This window comes from Quercus lobata, chromosome 2 (assembly GCF_001633185.2).
Source record: "Quercus lobata isolate SW786 chromosome 2, ValleyOak3.0 Primary Assembly, whole genome shotgun sequence".
NCBI lineage: Eukaryota > Viridiplantae > Streptophyta > Magnoliopsida > Fagales > Fagaceae > Quercus > Quercus lobata.
The window spans coordinates 28,556,956-28,575,989 of NC_044905.1; the positions used below are offsets into that span (position 1 = coordinate 28,556,956).

A 19,034-nucleotide genomic window follows, 5' to 3' on the forward strand; every position below is an offset into this window, starting at 1 on the left:
TCCCAAGCCGATTCCAAAGCTAATTATGATTAATTTTGTGACTTTTTGTGATAAGCGAAGTGCATAATTCCATAAATAGTGGTTCCACTTGTACAAAGTACAAACAACTGCATAAATAGTACTAAGTGTATGAACTGTGCACGAAGTTGCAATTTATAGTAATTCCCTTTGCCTTTTAAGTGTACACCATGATTTTGAAATTCAGACTGTTCATTAAACTGTAAAAAAAAGAGGTTTAAGGTTTTTGAGATCGAATCGAAGTTGAACCAAGGTCGAACCGTGATGACGTCATAATTAATTAATATGAAATAAATATATACAAATTAAAAATCTCAATCAAAATTTAATTTAAAATGATTAATTTTATTTTCAGTGAAACCTAAACTACCCATTTAAACTTGTTATGAAAATATTGTAGTTATAATTTATATCATTTCTCTTTCTTAAAAAAAAAAAAAATCACTTTTCTCATATAACAATATCTTTAAAATTATCACATTAATATATTTTAACTCTTTAATATTGGCAGGTACAATTACAGAATTCCAACTATCAAGGAGGCTTAGCTGTAAACCAACTTGTACAAGTACAATTAAAACAAAGAAGTCCAATCCAACTATCAAGTGACTTAGCTGTAAACCATTTTGACCGTTGCTTTTAATCCAATGGCCAGTAACTATGTTGGGTTCTTCAAAGTTCACACCAAACTTCAAACCCTACATTATTGTCTTCTTTTCTTTTGGGGGTAAATGGACTTTTAGTTTTAATTTCTATATTTGGACATTTTTTCTATTTTGGTCCATACATTTTAATTTCATCACTTTTAGTTCTTAAATCAATTAACGTATGACATTTAAGTCCTTGCTATCAGCCAACTAACGGGAATAGCTGACATGGATGACGGAGAAATAAAATAATCTTATTTTTTCACATGTGGCCATTAAAATAATATTTTAAAAAATTTATTTAGCATTCAAAAATGCCAAGTTAGTAATTTATAGAAATTAAACCGTTCCAATTTTTAAATGCTAAATAAGTTTTTTTTTTCAATATATTTTAATGGCCATGTGTGAAAAAATAAGATTATTTTATTTCTTTATCAGCCACGTTAGCTATTTCCGTTAGTTGGCTAACAATAAGGATTTAAATGTCACGCATTAATTGGTTTAGGGACTAAAAGTAGTGAAATTAAAATGTAAGGACCAAAATAGAAAAAATGTCCAAAATATAGGGATCAAAAGTGCATTTACGCCTTTTTTTTTTGTTTTCCCCTACTGCCTCCGCCTCTCTCTCCCTTCTTTGTCAACCTCTTTTTTACAATTTTCAAACAAACAGAAGTCCCTCGTTCACAATTTTCCAACAAACAAAGAAGAATCAAATGCATATGTAGAAACCAAAAGCAGATTTGTAGTCTCTCTTTCATAGTTATCTATTCTTCTTCTTCTTCTTCTTCTTTCCCGGGAAGATTTGATGTTGGGAGATTCATTTGGCAATGTTTTGTAATTTTTTTAAGGACCATTAGACCCGTACCCGATTTTGAAAACCGGGTGGTTTGACCGCAGTTCAAAAGGTTCCCTGAAAAATTAAAATTTTCAGTTTTGGTAGTTTAAAAAACTGGAATGGTAAATAGTTTCCGATTATCCCGGTTCGACCGGCCGGTCCGGTCCAGGTTTCAAAACCATGGTGTACACTCAACTTTCACTGCAAAACTAAAACAACAATAAGTCTAGAGCACAAATTTTTTTACAACAATTGAAGTGACATAAAAAATGATATTAATAATGACATAGGCGAGAACCAATAAAAACCAAGGGAGTCAATCTCGTTCCGAAAGCTATGTCGGTTTGGCCAGCGAAATGATATATTTCAGTACCGGTCAATACTAGTGTACCGTTTCAGGTTTATCGCTATTTTATATATTTAATATATATATATACACACACACAAAAAAAAATTCTTTATTTACCATGAAACATTACCTAAAAAATTCATGTTTATTATAAAACATTACCTTAATTTAGAATAAATTATTCATAATTTTAAACTTTAACATTGCCTAAAAAAACAATATAAAAAACACAAAGCTTGATTATTTATTGCATATAAAGAAAACAAATAATATAAATAATTAAGTTATACAAGTTACTTCACAAGTACAGTATCAAGTGTCAAAACTTGATGGTGTACAGTAAATGCACACGATCCATCTGATGCCTTAAAGAAAAACAAAAGTAAGCTCTGTTGAGGTGAGTGTCCCAATGCGTTCATCCTTTTGACCGAAAAATAAAAACTTGTCTCATTTTAAAATAAAATGGGACTCTGTCTTTCAAGGATGTAAAGAAAATAGGGAGTTGCTCGCTGAAATGAAAACAAGAAGAGAAAGGATAGTCCACCTGAACCGTCTGGTCTGTTGAAAGGAGGAAGAAGAAGTGAGGGATGATCCAGCAAGCTGAAATTTGGACCATCATGGTCATCCAACACTCCAAAGATAAAGATCTGTAAGTACCAAAAATACTCAAAAAACAAAACTCATTCATCTTGTACCGGCCCAGAATAACCCGCGGGTACGGTACGGAATTGTCTTCCCTATTAAAAACCACTAATAATCAACTCAATTGATGTTAATTCTTTTTTAAATAATAGTCTGTAATATTAATCAAACTAAAATACTAGTATTTGGTAGAAATAGCTGGGTAGTAGGCATGTGTATTTATGTGCATGTAGATCGAGAGGGTAGCGAGTAAAAGAGGAAGGTCAGCACGTGAATGATACAAAAATACAATCACTAAACATACCATAATCCACATGATCGATGAGCTAATAACTTAATATACACATGACGTTGCTCTTATTTTTAGTACAGCCAAATCCATAATAAACCTAACTAGATAGCTACTTCCATTCATACAATGGAGCTTTTTTTTATTATTAATTAGTATACAATCAAATCAACAAGGATTTTACAAATGAGTCCAAAGGGAGTTCATTTTCATCCTGTAGAAGCTGCTGATATTCCTCATAAATCTTGTCAAGCATATTTTCTGTGGTCTCAGAGTAGTTTTGGCATGAAAAGTAACATGCATCATCATAATCATTCACAAAATCACTATGGTTATTTTCACAAACCAGAGCCTTTCCACCATTAATATCAGCATCTTTGTGATCAGACCAAAACCAAGGACAATTCAGAGCCTCTGCATGATCGACTCCATTATTATTATTATTGTTTCCATCTCCATTACTAGATGAACCACTTACCATGCTTTCAATACTATTATTCCTTGTAATTGCAAAAGGTGAAACCCTCACAGCCTTTGGTTGATGAACTTTTGTCTTTATTATCATTTCTCCATTAGAACTATCTTGATTATCATTCTTCTTCTTTCGCCTGTTTGGAACTTGAACACAATTTGATGCTCCTTTGTAGTCGTTTTGGACATTCTTTGCTGAGTTCTTGACCTTTTTGCTTAGATGAGAATTCCAATAATTTTTTATCTCATTGTCAGTTCGGCCAGGCAACCTTGCAGCAATAAGAGACCAACGGTTGCCAAGAAGTGAGTGAAGCCTGATAATTAGGTCTTCTTCATCAGAAGCAATGTTTCCTCGCTTTATATCAGGTCGAAGATAGTTCAGCCATCTTAGCCTGCAGCTCTTACCGCATCTAAGTAACCCTTCAAGCACAAAAAACACCAAATCTAGAGTAAAAACAAAAATTCAACTTGTTTTGCTTAATATCTGATCATATACTTAAATCATATTATCAAAGTTATGTTGAGATTTTTTTAACATGTTGTTTTTTTCTTTCTAATAATAACAAACAATTCATCTCTATATATTAAGAAACAGAACGCAATAAGTCATACATTATTGTAGTAGTAAACGAAGTACCTGCATTTTTAGGCAAAGATCTCCAATGGCCCTCACCATGAGCCTTAATATAGTTCATCAGCAATGTGTCTTCTTTGGGAGTCCACGGACCCCTATTCATACCAATTTTTGAACAACATGGGGCTCTTCCCATTTCTCTCTTCTCTCCTAGGATATCACAGAATCATGTGTATGTAAATGAATGAGAGAGAGAGAGCGAGAGAGAGAGGAAAAAGAACACGAAGATGGGAACCAGCTTTTCTGCTCTTTTATAGTTGGTTTGAGCTTGAACCGTGATGAACACTCTAGAGTAAACTCGTAGAGCATCTTAAAAACACATAACTATTAGATTACTTAATTAGTAACATGTAAATAGAGTAACAAAAACAAATGAAGTGTCTAACATGCTGGCGGCTCCATGTAGAGTGGAGGGTGGTCACAGGAATATCCTGAACTTGGAAAAAAATTAATTATTATATGTAAATTTTATGATTTTTTATCCTTAAAAAATATTTGGAATCATCCTAAATTTTTTTAGGCTCAACATAATTATATTTTGGACAAAATTTAGCAACAAACTTGATTGTAAATTAAGACTACAATTCCACTCAATCTTTTTTTATTGGATGTGAATTTTGGTAAATCCACCATTGGATTATATTTTTTTTCTTAAATCCTCCATACTTGAAAATTTTCAAAAAGATCAAATATCAATAGCTATGTCATCACTCAAATCTTTAAATTTCAAATTTTTGTTGTCAATAATTATACATAAAAAAAATAAAACTAAATAGTAAATAAATTCTGATTAACATGTGGAATTTGACTTGTATTTTAAGAACATAAAGAACATACAATTTAATATTTAAATTTTCAAAATATGTAACCATGTTAATTTGTTTAGTTAGAATTGTAGCAAAAGCCCAAGAAAATTTTTATGAAACTAAAATTTTGAAAAAGATATAATTCGCAGTATTGATAATGAGACTACCATGCAAAAATTTCAAAATAAGAAAATTCAAAAAGGAAATTGTAAGACTTATGTCTTTGTGTGTATGTGTGTTTTTTTTATGGTCAATATATGAAGTTCTATTTTTATTAAATTTTATATAATTTAAGTTTCTTAATGACCACTCTAAAAAATATTTCTGAATCCGCCACTAGGACTCTAACACAAATGATATAGTATTAGTGTGGGGTATTTCAGTTCACTACCGCTACAATGTCTTAAACTAAATGGGTAGGTTATATTTTTTGGCAAAATTGATGACAAGTAAGAAGAAAACTCAACTACCATTCTTCCGTCTAATCTGCCCTTCCTCCAAGCATTGACCATTGACCACATCCCTTGCCTATTGTTTCTACGGCATATGTTTATACTTATGATACTAAGGTAATATGGTAGTGATTTTGGAAATAATCATTAAATTATTTTAGAAATTATAGAAAATTGTCACGTTTGGTAGGTTGTTGTTTTCAAGAATAATCATTTTTGGGATACAATATTTTTTTTCCTTAACCATTGACATGCAATTACTAATTAGTGTATATGCTCAATCGTTTCAATTATAATATGATAGTGATTTTGGAAATAATCATTAAATTATTTTAGAAATTATAGAAAATTGTCACGTTTGGTATGTTGTTGTTTTCAAGAATAATCATTTTTGGGATAAAATATTTTTTTTCCGTAACCATTGACATGCAATTACTAATTAGTGTAAGGGTGTGTGTGGGTCGGGTTAAGGGGATTTTTTGACCCAACCCACCATGGTGGGTTAAAAAAAATTCAACCCAACCTAACCCAACTCATCACGTTAGTCCAATCCAATCCACATGGGTTGGGTTGAACCCATTGGTTGGGCAATTTTTTTTTTATTATTATTATTAAATTGAGCAAAAAAAATATAAATATAAATATATTAAAAAAACTCAAAAATTAGTATCAATGTAACTCTTTAAAGGCAAACAACACTAATGACTAAACAACAATAATAATTTACTAAAGTTTGTGTGAACTAATTGGCTTTTATATAGGATAGGAAGAGCTGGTTATTTAAAAAAAATTATTAATTATATAATATATTTTAAATATATGGGTGGGTCGGGTCGAGGTTAGAATTTTATAACCCGAACCCAACCTAACCCACCAAGCCCTAAAAACCAACCAAACCCGCCAGGTTGGGTTGGGTTGGGTCGGTTTTGGTGAGTTAGCAGGTTGGTTGCACACCCATAAATTAGTGCATAAAACAAGTGGTTTCATGCACTAGAAATTATTGAAGACAATCAATTTTGATAGGTGGTTGTTTTTCAAGTATAATTGTCGAACTGTGTGCCTTACCAATCCATCCAACTACCAATTGGTGAAGGATGAGGGGGCAAAAATCTTTTATAGCATTCAATCACAGACCAAGCCCATTGGTATTGGAGTGAATTGTGAAATCCCTCACAATGCAGCTCCAACGACTCAAACCTATGACCGAGCTCTAATACCATTTGTCGGACCGTGTGCCTTACCGATCCATCCAACCACTAATTGGTGAAGGATGAGGGGGGGCACAAATCTTTTATAGCATTCAATCGGAGACCAAGCCCATTGGTATTGGAGCGAATTGTGAAATCCCTCACAATAATAAATTTAGGGATAAGTTTTTTTTACAATTGCTAGGATAACACCTTCCGATTAATGCATAAAACAAGTGGTGTTAGTGATTTGGTTCATATAAAAAGTGATGTAGAAAACTATTAGCTCTACAGCACCCGCTCTGAGAAGAAAGAAAGATTGAAAGTGCGAAAAGGAAGAAGACCAGAGTAACGGAGAAGAAGAAAAAAAAAAGAAAGAGAAACACAGAGTGAAAAACTCAGAGAAGCAAAGTGATAAGGTGAAACGGCTACAATAAAGGCGCAAATAGCAGTTGGGGAAAAACAGTTTATGGAAAGACGCGCCAGTTGCCAAGAAATTTAATTTGAAGTGATCAGCAGTTATTAATGAGGGATAACGGGAAACGAGAAAAGTGGGTAGAGGAGTTTTACCTCAAATACCCAACTGCCACGTCCCGTATAAAGAGGAAGCTGCGAGAGGTAATAATGATAAGGGAACGCAACACGCCAAAAGGAGGCAACTAAAAGCAGCAGAAAAGAGCCGGGATCCCAATTAAAAGGGAAGGAAATCCAGTAGAAGTCAAAGGAAAGGGGGATACCATGAGAATCCTAGGAAACCTAAATCACTCACGCGTGGGTTTCAGGCAACCCACGAGCTCGGGGGGCTAAATGTTGAGGTCCAAAAAAAAAAAAGGGTTACAATAAAATAAGCCCAAAAGAAATGGAAGAGCAAGTCAAGCCCAAAAGAAATGGAAGAGCAAGTCAAAGCCCAAAAGAAAAAATCCAGGCTAAACCCAAAAGTAACAGGAACGGATGACCCATGGGGGATAAAAGAAAAGCCAGAGGATCCTGAAGCCCAAAAAAGGAAGCAGCATCCCAAAAGAGACCATGGCAAAAATATAAAGAAGCAAGGATCCCCAGAACCCTTCAAGCACAAATAAAAAGGAAGACTGAGACAGATCGGTAGAAAGAAGACAGGAAAAGAAGAAAAAAACAAGAAGCGCAAAACGACCTCTCATAGCACAGACAGCAAAAGGCCTCGGGGAACCAGGACAGGGAAGAAAGAATAGCAACGAACGACTTTCGTTGATGGCAGAACAAGATTCCGCCCAAATAGGAAAGAAAGGGAAAAGAGAAACACGCCAGAAATGGGGATACCGAGAAGGGCATACCTCAGCACGTCCCAAAGAGGATGACCGACCAGAAGCTTTTGAAGGAATCAGAACCAAGAGAAGGGAAGAATGAGGGAAAACGGCAAAGGAACTTACCAAGGCAACAGGGACAGAACATGCTCTGTTTGCAAAAGAGCAAAACAGAGGAACCCGGGATACCCAGAAAAATTCCATTATAAAAGGAGGGGACGGGTCGTGAAGAAAGGGACGAGAAAAAAGAAAAGAAGCACAAAAAAAGAGAGAGAAGAAACTCTCTAGGAAGAACCATCAGAAAGATCCATCCAGAAAGAAAAATACTAAGGGAAGAACAAAATACTGTCTCCCGATATCCTGTAAAGGCCACTATTGCACATACTCGGATTCAACGGGAATCAAACTTTGCAAGTTTTGAAGGCTGAAATAGACATTCAAGACTGCAATTTTTGAGCTTGATTGGACCTTGTATCACGTCTTAGTGAGCTTTCTGTAATCAAACAGACAATTTGTTAATAAAATACTGCTTATTAATTCCCAGGATCCCACTGCACCTTTTTCTTTATCGTTCTTTTTTTTTGCTAATCCTGTCTTTCTTCTGAATTTACGTTGTTAATATTTTGGCATTCTACAATATCCTCGTTTGTCATTTTTGTATGATGTCAGGAGTATTCTCTGCACCTACTTGACTCTTAAACAGCTCGTTAGCTGCGGTGAGCCAAGGCCCGGTCCACCAAATCCTCTCTTCCTTTTTTTTCATTTAGGCCCGGGATCCTTGGGCCTGAGTATCTTGAAAGAAAAGCACTCTCACATTTTGGCGACTCCACTGGGGACTGGGCAAAGAAGAAGGAAGAAACAACCCTTCACAGAGAATGCCTCCAAGACAAAGAAACAGCAAGGGAACTAATGTGCCACCTACGGCCTCTGAGCCTGTAGGAGAAAACGAGGAAGTTTCCAGGCAAGGAGGTGGGATACCCTTGGTAGAACAGGAGGTGGTGTCAGAACAAAGACACGCGAGGCAGGAACCAGACCTAATGGCCAGAATGACAGCAATGTTAAAGGATCTGGAGCAAGAAGTTCGTCTTCTCAAAGAAGGCAGGACACAGGAGGTCAGAGACGATATTCCCCCTACTGGTCACCAAGATGGGGCACATCCAGAAGGAGGGTCAGCAGTGGGAGGAAGGGCCAACCCTCAGTACCTGACGCTGGCAGACGTCAATGCCCTCCTGGAGCAAGAAAGGGAAAAACTCTCAGGGATCCCCAAGCAATTCTCTCGGGATCCCCCGTTCCCTCCAGAACTTCTTTGCAAACCATACCCTAAGGGGTACGAACCCCCAAAGTTCCATCCTTTCGATGGAAGGAATGGAAGTGCAGTAGAACATGTGAGTAGGTTTGTCCACACTATGGGCCCCTATGCAGGAGACAAAGAATTATGCCTAAGGGAATTCGCCAAATCCTTAGTGGATAGGGCATACACTTGGTACACCACACTGAGACCCGGGTCCATCAAGACCTGGGATGAGATGATGGAAAAATTCTGCGCCAAATATTACCCAGGTGAAGACAAAATCACTTTCCAGAACCTGCAAATGGTGAGGCAGAGACCCGGAGAAGACCCTGTTCAGTTCATTAAAAGATTCGAAGACGTGTCCCTAGACTGCTATGGAGACCATGAAGAAAAGGAGCTCGTGGAGACCTGTATAGCCAACATGCTTTTTGATTACAGACTCAACCTTGAAAATTTATGTATCACACAATTTGCTGACCTGCTACAGAGAACTAGAAGGACGGCGCAGACCATGAGAACAAAAAGGCTGCCCGCATCCCAAGCTATGACAGCATCAGCAGGAGAGAAAAGGAAGAGACCAGATGGGAAGATGTTTGAGGAACCACCAGTGATCCCATGTACGGCTGAGGAGTTAAGCCATGTCCTAGACAAGTGGATTGGAGACGGAGTGGTCAGGCCATTCACTGTGTCCAGGCCACCAACAGAAGAAGAAAGGAAGAACCCTTTATTTTGCAGAATCCATAATTATGTCAAGCACTCCACCAAGGATTGCTGGACCCTTCGCAGACTCTTCCACAAAAAGTTGAGAGAAGGAACCCTGGAGCTCACCCAGAAGGAGCCGGAAGTGCAGAGAAACCCCTTGCCTAACCACAAAGGAAAAGGGGTGGTAGCAGTAGTAATACACGGGAACCCGGCAGAAGCAGGAGAATCTGAAGGATCCTTCCACCCGAGCACAGTCAGGACCCTCCAGAAGAATCCCAAGTTCAGGTCATTGTTCAATCAATTAGGATTCGAACCAGAAGCAAGGAGGGTGGCCACAGAGTCTCTCATGAGCATAGCAGCAGATTCAGGGATGGAATGCTTTACAGCTGAGTCACATGCTAGTCGAGCTTTCCTGGAAACGACCAATGCAATAACCTTCACTGATGAAGATATGGAGATTGAGCACCCAGACCACCGTAGACCCCTTTATCTAATGGCCACCATAAACGGCGTTCAAGTCAGGAGAGCACTGGTGGATACAGGGGCATCACTCAACCTCATAGCCTTAAGTACCCTGGAAGCTGTTGGGTTAGTTGACAGAAGGATCCTGGGGACTCCCATGGAGATAACAGGATTTGGAGGATCAGTAGAGTCAACAGAAGGATACGTGCAGCTAGCCTTAAGGGTGGGGCCGATAGTAGCTCTGACAAGGTTTCATGTAATTAATGCAGAAGTTTCTTATCACGTGTTGTTGGGACGCCCGTGGCTTCATAAACATCGCCTTATTCCATCCACGTTCCATCAATGCATTAAAGGGAGACTGAATGGGAGGCCCATAAGGATCCCTGCCAATCGTAATCCTTTCAGCCAGGGAGAAGTGAACTTCGCAGAAACAATGTTTTATGATGAATTGGAGCCAGATGATGAGAACCCCGCCCCAGGGACCCCGGGGACACCAGTCCTAGAAGAAGAAGAAGGAGGAAGGGGCACCCGTGACCTGAGAAACCTTCTAGAAAGAAAGAGACAGAAGAGGGAGCCCAGCTCTTCAGGATCCCGAGAATGTGTGGTGGTTCGGGAACCTGGGGGAAGGCTGATTTATCGTTTGTGAAGGTGCGCGGGACCTGAATGCATTGTGCAGGAAGGTCCCGGACCACCAAGCTGCATGATGGCCCAAGAAGAAATCCCAGAAGAACCAGTTAAGGAGGCTCAGATCCAGCCTGAGGAAGAATTAAAGGAAGTAGACTTGGGAACAGAACCAGGATCCCGAAAACCTGTCTTCATTAGCAGTCAACTGGTGGCTCAAGAAAGAGAGCAACTGGTAACCTTACTTCAAAAATACAGAGATGTGTTTGCATGGACCTATGATGAGATGCCTGGTCTAGACCCAGAGTTGGTAGTCCATTCTCTTAATGTGGACCCGGGGATGAGGCCAGTAGTCCAACCAGCTAGGGTCTTCCACACTGAGATAGAAGCTCAAATAGTCCAAGAGGTCAGGAAATTACTAACAGCTGGTTTTATCAAACCCATCCAACATCCAAAATGGCTTTCCAACATTGTACCTGTGAAGAAGAAAAATGGTCAAATCCGTTGCTGTGTAGACTTTCGCAACCTGAACAAGGCATGTCCTAAAGATGAGTTCCCCTTGCCCAATATAGACCTCCTTGTAGATTCAGCCGCTGGAAACTCGATGTTCTCATTTATGGATGGGTACAGTGGATACAACCAGATCCGCATGGCAGCCAAAGATGCAGAGAAGACGGCATTCAGAACTCCGATTGGGAACTTTTACTATACTGTAATGCCCTTTGGCCTAAAAAATGCGGGGGCTACGTATCAACGGACCATGACAGCCATTTTCCATGACATGATGCATGAGGAGATGGAAGATTATGTAGACGATATTGTGGTCAAGTCAAAAACCAGAACAGGACATTTCCAAGTACTTGAGCAAGTCTTTGAAAGATGCAGGAAATACAAGTTACGTATGAACCCCATGAAGTGCGCCTTTGGAGTGTCTGCTGGAAAGTTCCTTGGGTTCCTGGTGCATCACAAAGGCATAAGCGTGGACCCAGCCAAGGCCACAGCCATTGCCACGATGAGAAGACCAACTACTATTAGAGAACTCAAAAGTTTCCTGGGAAGAGTTTCCTATATCAGGAGATTTGTTCCTGGTTTAGCCTCAGCCACAGCAGGCCTATCCAAACTATTGAAAAAGGGAAATGAATTTACCTGGGGAACAGAGCAGCAGGAAGCTTTTCAAAGGATTCAGGGCATTATGAATCATCTGCCCACCCTCCAGGCACCGGTACGTGGGCGACCTCTGTTGTTATACTTAGCATCAAACTCTCAGGCAATAGGAGCTTTGCTGGCACAAGAAGATGACCAAGGAAATGAGCAGCCCATATATTATGTAAGCAGAACACTCAAGGATACCGAGACCAGGTACCCCAGAATAGAGAAAGCCTGCCTAGTGATCATTTATGCATCCCAGAGGTTGAAGAGGTACTTCTCAGCTCACCAAATCCTCCTAGTAACCAAGTCCCACCCCATAAAGGCACTCCTTCACCAGCCCCTTCTCACAGGAAGGATAGCACAATGGCTAGTGTTGCTCTCACAATATGATATAGGTATAAGAACTCCCAAAGCTGTTAAAAGCCAGGCCATAGCAGATTTGCTAGCTCAATTCCCAGGAAAGGAAGAAGGCCCGCTGAGTGAAGAAATCCCTGGTGAGGTAGCAGTAATGGAGATCCCAGGGAAGAAATGGACCATGAGGTTTGACGGATCAGCTACAGCAACTTCAAATGGGGTAGGAATTGTACTAAGCTGCGAAAATGGGGATATCATGCCCCTGTCCTTCAAGCTTGGTTTCTCATGCTCTAATAACGCAGCTGAATATGAGGCATACTTAACTGGGTTAACTGTAGCACTCAGCATAGGAGTGAAACATATGAGGGTGCTGGGAGATTCTAATCTTGTAGTCTCCCAAGTGAAAGGTGACTTTGCACTACGAGAACAAAGCCTAGCAGCCTACAGGACTTGGGCACAAAGGCTGGAGATGGAATTTCAAACCTTCAGCGTAGAATACACTCAAAGAAGTGAGAACAAGTTTGCAGATGCTCTCGCCACCCTGGGATCCCAAATACCATTTAATGGGAGGGATACGCTGATAAAAATAGGAAGGCAGGAACATTCTATTGTGAGGATCCTTCAAGGGATGTACCCCGGGGAATCCAAACAGTGGGACTGGAGGGACGAAATCAAAGAAAGGATGAAAGAGGCAAGCCCCAGAGGGAACATCAAAGAACTAATGGATTACACTCAAATAGAAGGAGAATTGTATAAGAGACTGCCAGGAGGAATACTGTCCAGATGTATTACCGAGAAGGAAGGAAAAGCGAAACTAGAAGAATTACACGCCCAGGCATGTGGAGTTGCAGAAAAAGTCAGTCTATACAGAAGAATGCAACGCATGGGGTATTACTGGCCGGATATGGACAAGGAAGCAGCAATCATACAGGGGAGATGCCAGGAATGTCGTTTGGCAGTAGACAAAGAAGAAAGCTACGCGGTGTTTATTGCAGAAGACTGGCGGGTTCCTTTCATAGGATACCTGGCCCAGGGGATCCTGCCAACCGACAGGGAACTGGCCCACAAGCTCAAAAAGCTAGCGTGCAGGTACTTCCTACAGAATGACATTTTATTCAAAAGAGGATACCATGGAGACCCCCTCAGGTGCCTGGGACCAAAGGAAGCCAGAGAAGTAGTCAGAGAGGTGCACTCGGGAGATTGTGGGAGTCACCCAGGGAAGAGAAGGCTGTACAAGCAGTTGCTATTGTTGGGATATTACTGGCCAACGATGAAAAGAGACTCTGAGGAGCTGGTCAAAACATGTCATGCCTGCCAAGTCCTGGGAGATGCAATTCACACTCACCCAAATGTCCTACAGGATATGACGACGCCATGGCCTTTTCATACTTGGGGGCTCGATCTCATAGGGCCTATAAACCCTCCATCCAATGGTTATATATGGATCCTGGCAGCCACGGAGTACTTTACAAAATGGGTAGAGGCCATCCCTTTGAAAAAAGCTACTGGAGCAGCTGTGGCAAATTTCATTCGAGACCACATCATTACAAGGTTTGGGATCCCCAGAAGATTGATCAGCGACAATGGAACCCCATTCATAAACAAAGATATGAAAGGATTAACTGAGGCATACCACATCAAGCATGGAAGATCTACCCCCTACTACCCACAAGGAAACGGCCAAGCTGAAGCCACTAATAGGGTAATATTAAAGATCCTTAAGAAAATGAAGCATGAGTATGGGGGAAAATGGAGTGACCATCTGGCAGATGCGCTTTGGGCATGTAGAAGCTCTGTAAAGACAGCCACAGGATTCTCCCTATTCTCCCTGGTTTATGGAACAGAAGCCATCAGCCCTGTGGAGTTAGTCATTCCTACACCAAGGGTAGTTCTGGAGGAAAACCAGGGAGAAAGTGAGGACGCCAGCAATGAAAAGAGGCTAGCAGATCTGGAAGGAGTAGAAGAAGAAAGAGAACTGGCCAAGAAAAGAAGCCAGAGATACCAGCAAAGAATGACCAGAGCATATGCACAAGCAGTACGCCCAAGAGTGTTCAGTAAAGGGCAATTAGTGCTAAGGATGGCGGAGCATGTGAGGAGGAACCTGCCAGGGCCTTCCAAGTTCACCCCGAAATGGGAAGGACCTTACATCATCAATACAGCTCATGAAAGTGGGTATTACTACCTTGCCAAAGAAGATGGAACAGTCCTGACAGAGCCCATAAACGGGAAGTGGTTGAAGCAATATTATGCATAAGGACAAGGGGATCCCGGTACCTCAGGGTCCTTTCACCAGCTTCACTATCTGCTAAGTTCCTTTTATTTTTTTGTCTTTTTCAGCTTTTATCATGAATTCTAGTCTAAGATAATTTTGTTCAGGAACATGTGATAGATTGACACTTTGTGGTCAATACTGCACCAAAAGACTTTTCTTTGTTCCTTGAAAATGACTATGTTTTAATGAAATTCCTGTTTCTTCAACATTTAAGTTTTTCATACTACAAAAAAAAAAAAAAAACAAAGTTTGGATAAATTTAAGGAAGAATACCTGAGTCAAAAAAAGGGGAGAGTGTGTAATACCCTTTTACATATGGCCCAGGATTCATCCCACAAATAATTTCAGATATCCCCCAAACAGTCCCAAGTGCATAGGTCTAGGATCACAGAATAAAAAGCAAAATATCTAGGATACCTAGCCTAGCACTTGGCAAAAGGGGAACCTGTCAAAGTTCATGAACTGGGACCGTATCTCAAAAGAAATATAAGAAGGATACCAGTGTACCCAGTTCAGTGCTTGCACAATAGATTACCGGGTACCTGGACCAGAATTTACAGTAAAACCTGTGAAGACCATGGTCCAGGACTCAGGGAAAAAAAAAGAGCCATAGGAAAGAAAAGGCAGTATAAAAGGCAGATTCACATACTAAAAAAAAAAGCAGTCTTGAAACACAAAAGAGAAAGCAAAGAGCAGAACAATGTTCAAAATAAAGAACTTATACAATCCCAAATTGTTTATGTAAATCTAAAAAAAAAGGGGCTAAGGAATGAGGCCGGCCAACAGGGAGGCATCCGGAGAAATGACAGGCACAGCCAAAGTAGAAAGGATCCTCTGCCGTTTGACCTTCAGGTCTTGTAAAACCTTGTGAGCACGAGCCAAAGCTTCCTCAGCAGCAGCTATCTCAGTGTCTACACTCTTGAAAGATTGCCTCTGAAATAGCATATGAGCCAACAGACGCAAGTGATCCAGCAGAAAAGACAAATTAAACTTGGCCTCTAGAAGGTCTTGCACCACCCCTCTCCACTCCAGAAGCTTTCTTCAGACAAGGAATCTACAGAGGAATTCCTTAGGGAAATCAGCACAGCACACAGCACACAGCAACTCCATTAAAATATTGCCTAGAAAGACGCCTCCCCTGAAGCCGCTGGTGAAATCCCCGTGACTCTTAAGCAGACTCTCTAGCAGCGGCAGGCCTTCCACAGGAACAGAGAAACGCAGGAAGCTGCCATAAGAAGACCCAAAGACATGGAAGTGGCTAGCAGGAAGACTGTTGAATTCCAAGAGATCAAAGCGAGCCAGAAAAGAAGAAAGCTTTGAATCAAGATCTGAGGCAGTCATCTTCGAGGCATCCCCCATCACTGTGTCACCACTTGCAGAAACAGGGGGACTTGCAGCCTTTTGCTCTGGACGAAGGTCAGCAACTTGAACAGGTCTCACAATTCCTTCCGGAATAACAGGCTCAGAACCTGCAAAGCCTGCATCAATATTCAAAAAAGAATAGAAGAAAAGAAAAGAAAAAGAAGAACAGATTTAGTCTTAAAAAAAAAAAGGGGGAGAAAAAGAAGAACAAACCGGTTCCAGCTTCTTGGGGCAGAGCCTCTTCTTCCTGATCTCCTGACTTCCCCGAAGATTCTGGGAAGGAACATAAGGCAAGTTGAAGAAAAGGTGAAGGACCAGTGGCAAAGTGGCTAAAAGAAGGGATAGATGCAGGGGGCTTCGCCATAAAAAAAAAAGAAAGGAAGAAAAGGGAAACACGATGGGAGTAGCTTGCACTCACCTTCTGAGCTTTCTGATTCTAAAGAAGAGGCAACACTGGGACCAGATTTCTCACTGGTTTGACCTAAAAGGAAAAGGAGGAACTCAAAAAAAAAAAAATTTGGAAAAGAAAGAAGAATATAACGCCATTCCAAGGAAACAAGGATTACCTGTTTGTTTGGATAAAGGAGTGTCTCCCAAAGCACCTTTATCTGACAAGGACTGAGGAAACACAGTCCTAATAGGACTAGGAGTACGCTCAGGACGGGGACTTTGAGATAACAGAATCCCAGAAGCTTTGGGATCCTGAGAATCCTGGGAACCTTGCACTGGTTGCCCGGTTTCCTCAGCTGGGTCATCAGTAGGGGGCTCCTCCCCCATGACAGGAAAAACAACGGAAAGAGTTGTAATAACTTCCTCCCCCAGAGCCTTGTCAGTCATAGGAGGGGATACCTCCACCTAAAGGAAGAAGAAGAGGAGAAGGCAGTGTCAAAAGAAAGACAGCAGGAAATGCAGACAATACAATGACAGAACAAAAGGGAAAGAACAAAAAAAAGGGAACACATACCACGTCGTCTCCAGAAGATTGGCTCTTACCCGTCTTGGGATCAGACTTGTGCTTGGACTGCAAGGGAAATCACCACTCGTCAGCAAAATAGAAACAAGTGCAACAAAAAAAAAAGAGAGAAGAAGGAAAGAAGTCTTGCCCTTCTCTCTCTCTCTACAGATTCTCTGGAAGTCTTTTGCTTACTGCGAGTACGCCCAGAGGGTCCTAAAGGAGGCTGGGATACCAAACCAGAGGATCCTAAAGAACCATGGACTGAGGCAGTCACAGGAACCTGGGGAAAAGAAGGCTCTACCTTAGTCTTCTTCCGGGTCCTTGAAACCAAAGGTTCCCTGACATCCTTGCCTTCCTGAGGTGCCAAGTGTGCTTGAGATTTCCCCGATTTCCTTCTTTTCGCCTCAGAGCCTATCTCCACACCTCCTGTACTTTCACCAACATCAGCAGCTTTCATTTTCTTCGACTTGACATTCTTACCTTTACTCGGAGCAGTGGCAGCACTTATTGTCTCTGTTGCACCCCTTTTGATGGGCACCCCAGAGGAAGCACCAATGATGAAGCTATCACCTAGCCAGGTCTCAGGAAAATCCTGTCCATAAACCACCCAACCTCCCCTGGAGGCATGCCACTCTGCAAACCCAGTCTTGCTGCTTGCAGCAGCAGAAACAATCCCAGCAGTAGGAAGGGATAAGCGCCTATTGGATGTTGGAGCAGAAACAATGCTAGGATCCGGGACATCCCGAACTGTGCCAGTGCTAACATAATCAACAAAGGACTTTTGCACTCTCCTCCAATAACTTGTATAGCCACTAGAAGCAAAGACTCCTCTTTGGGAGTTAGGCACTGCAAATTGGGGGCTCCTCCGTGACCAATAAGAAAAGGCCTGCAGCCTCAAGAAAGGATCCAATGAAGGAAGGGATGGCACCACATCCTTAAAAACTGGAGGAATGTCCTGATCAAAACCAAATTGTCGGAGCACCCGGTGTGCTGAATAATGAGTATATTTTGGGCCACTTGAAGAAGGCACAGGAAGCCAGGAAGGGCTAACGCAAGCAAGGTAGGCCAGACTGCCCTCATCACCACGGCGCAAGTCAAAGGTATTACCTGTAGAAGATAAAAAAGAAGACAACACAGAATCACACGCAAAGCCAGAACCAAACTCACGAGGAGATCTCCAACATAAGCTCCCAGCTTGGTCAAACAACTCCACAAGATTGAGACCACCACCCTTTAAGCTGATCCAACGAAAAATAATGGGAAAGGCATCGGTAGAATTGCCACAAAGACCTTTCACTATGTCGGGGGATCCTTGGAACTTGTCTTTCACAAACTTCAAATTCCTGCACTTAGCCAAAGTAGCTGCAGAACGGTCCCACATGAAAATCTGAAGGATAGCACAGTGAAGAGACGAAGTGATCGCATAACAAGAGTCACCCTCAGCCTCATCTCCATGAAGCTGGTCTAATTGAGAATAGACATGACCCAAAAACAGAGGGGCCAAAGGATACTGGGTACCTCGAGCCAACTTGATTGCCAATGGAAAAAACGAAGACTTAACTCCGTACCCAGGGAACTCACTGAACAAAAATTTACTAAGCCAAAAAGCCAGGAAACCGGCCCACCTCACCTCCTTATCTTTTTCACGAGAGAGGGTCATCACCCATCTCCCCATCCTAGCAGGCTTACCACCAGAAGAAGCGGCGCGACCACCAAAATGGCCAAATAATTTCTCTTCTACCATGAGATCCTCACCAGAAAGGTCAATATCAAAGGGATTCTCTTCGCCAAACACCGGGAGGAGGAAGTTATTAACCACATCCTCCAAGGTGACTGTTAATTCACCAGTAGAAAAGAAAAAAGTATGAAGGGAAGGACACCAACGACGTACCAGATGCCTGAGCCCTTTGGCGTCTCTGAAGCCCTCAAGGTTTCTGGAAATAGCCACTGCCTTTAGGATACCGGCGCGCTCCAAACGACCCACAAATTCAGCATCAGACAGTTCTTTGTCTACCCATATAGGCCAGCCCTGAATCTTTCCTGGAACAAAATCAAAGAAAATAGGAACCGCCTCTCGGATTCCTTGTCTGATCTGGAGATCAAAAATCTCTCTAGGGTCAGGAACTTGGGCGGAACCAGCGAAACCCGCTTGACCAGAAAACATCCAAACGTGAGGGGATGGAGGAGCCTCACCATGAGATATATGAGGAAAAAATGCGCTGAGAGAATACCAAGGATCCCGTAAAGGAAAGGCCG

At 41.2% G+C, this 19,034-nt stretch overlaps 1 protein-coding gene across 1 annotated transcript; it reads right to left on the reverse strand.

The window, feature by feature from the left end:
* Positions 1-2,943: 2,943 nt before the first annotated feature.
* Positions 2,944-4,021, reverse strand: LOC115977856 (transcription repressor MYB6-like). The gene is made up of 2 exons (XM_031099881.1): positions 3,889-4,021; positions 2,944-3,671 (listed from the first exon to the last, which is right to left on the reverse strand). Exons 1-2 carry the CDS (start codon positions 4,019-4,021, stop codon positions 2,944-2,946), a joined length of 861 nt encoding a protein of 286 aa, XP_030955741.1.
* Positions 4,022-19,034: the final 15,013 nt, after the last annotated feature.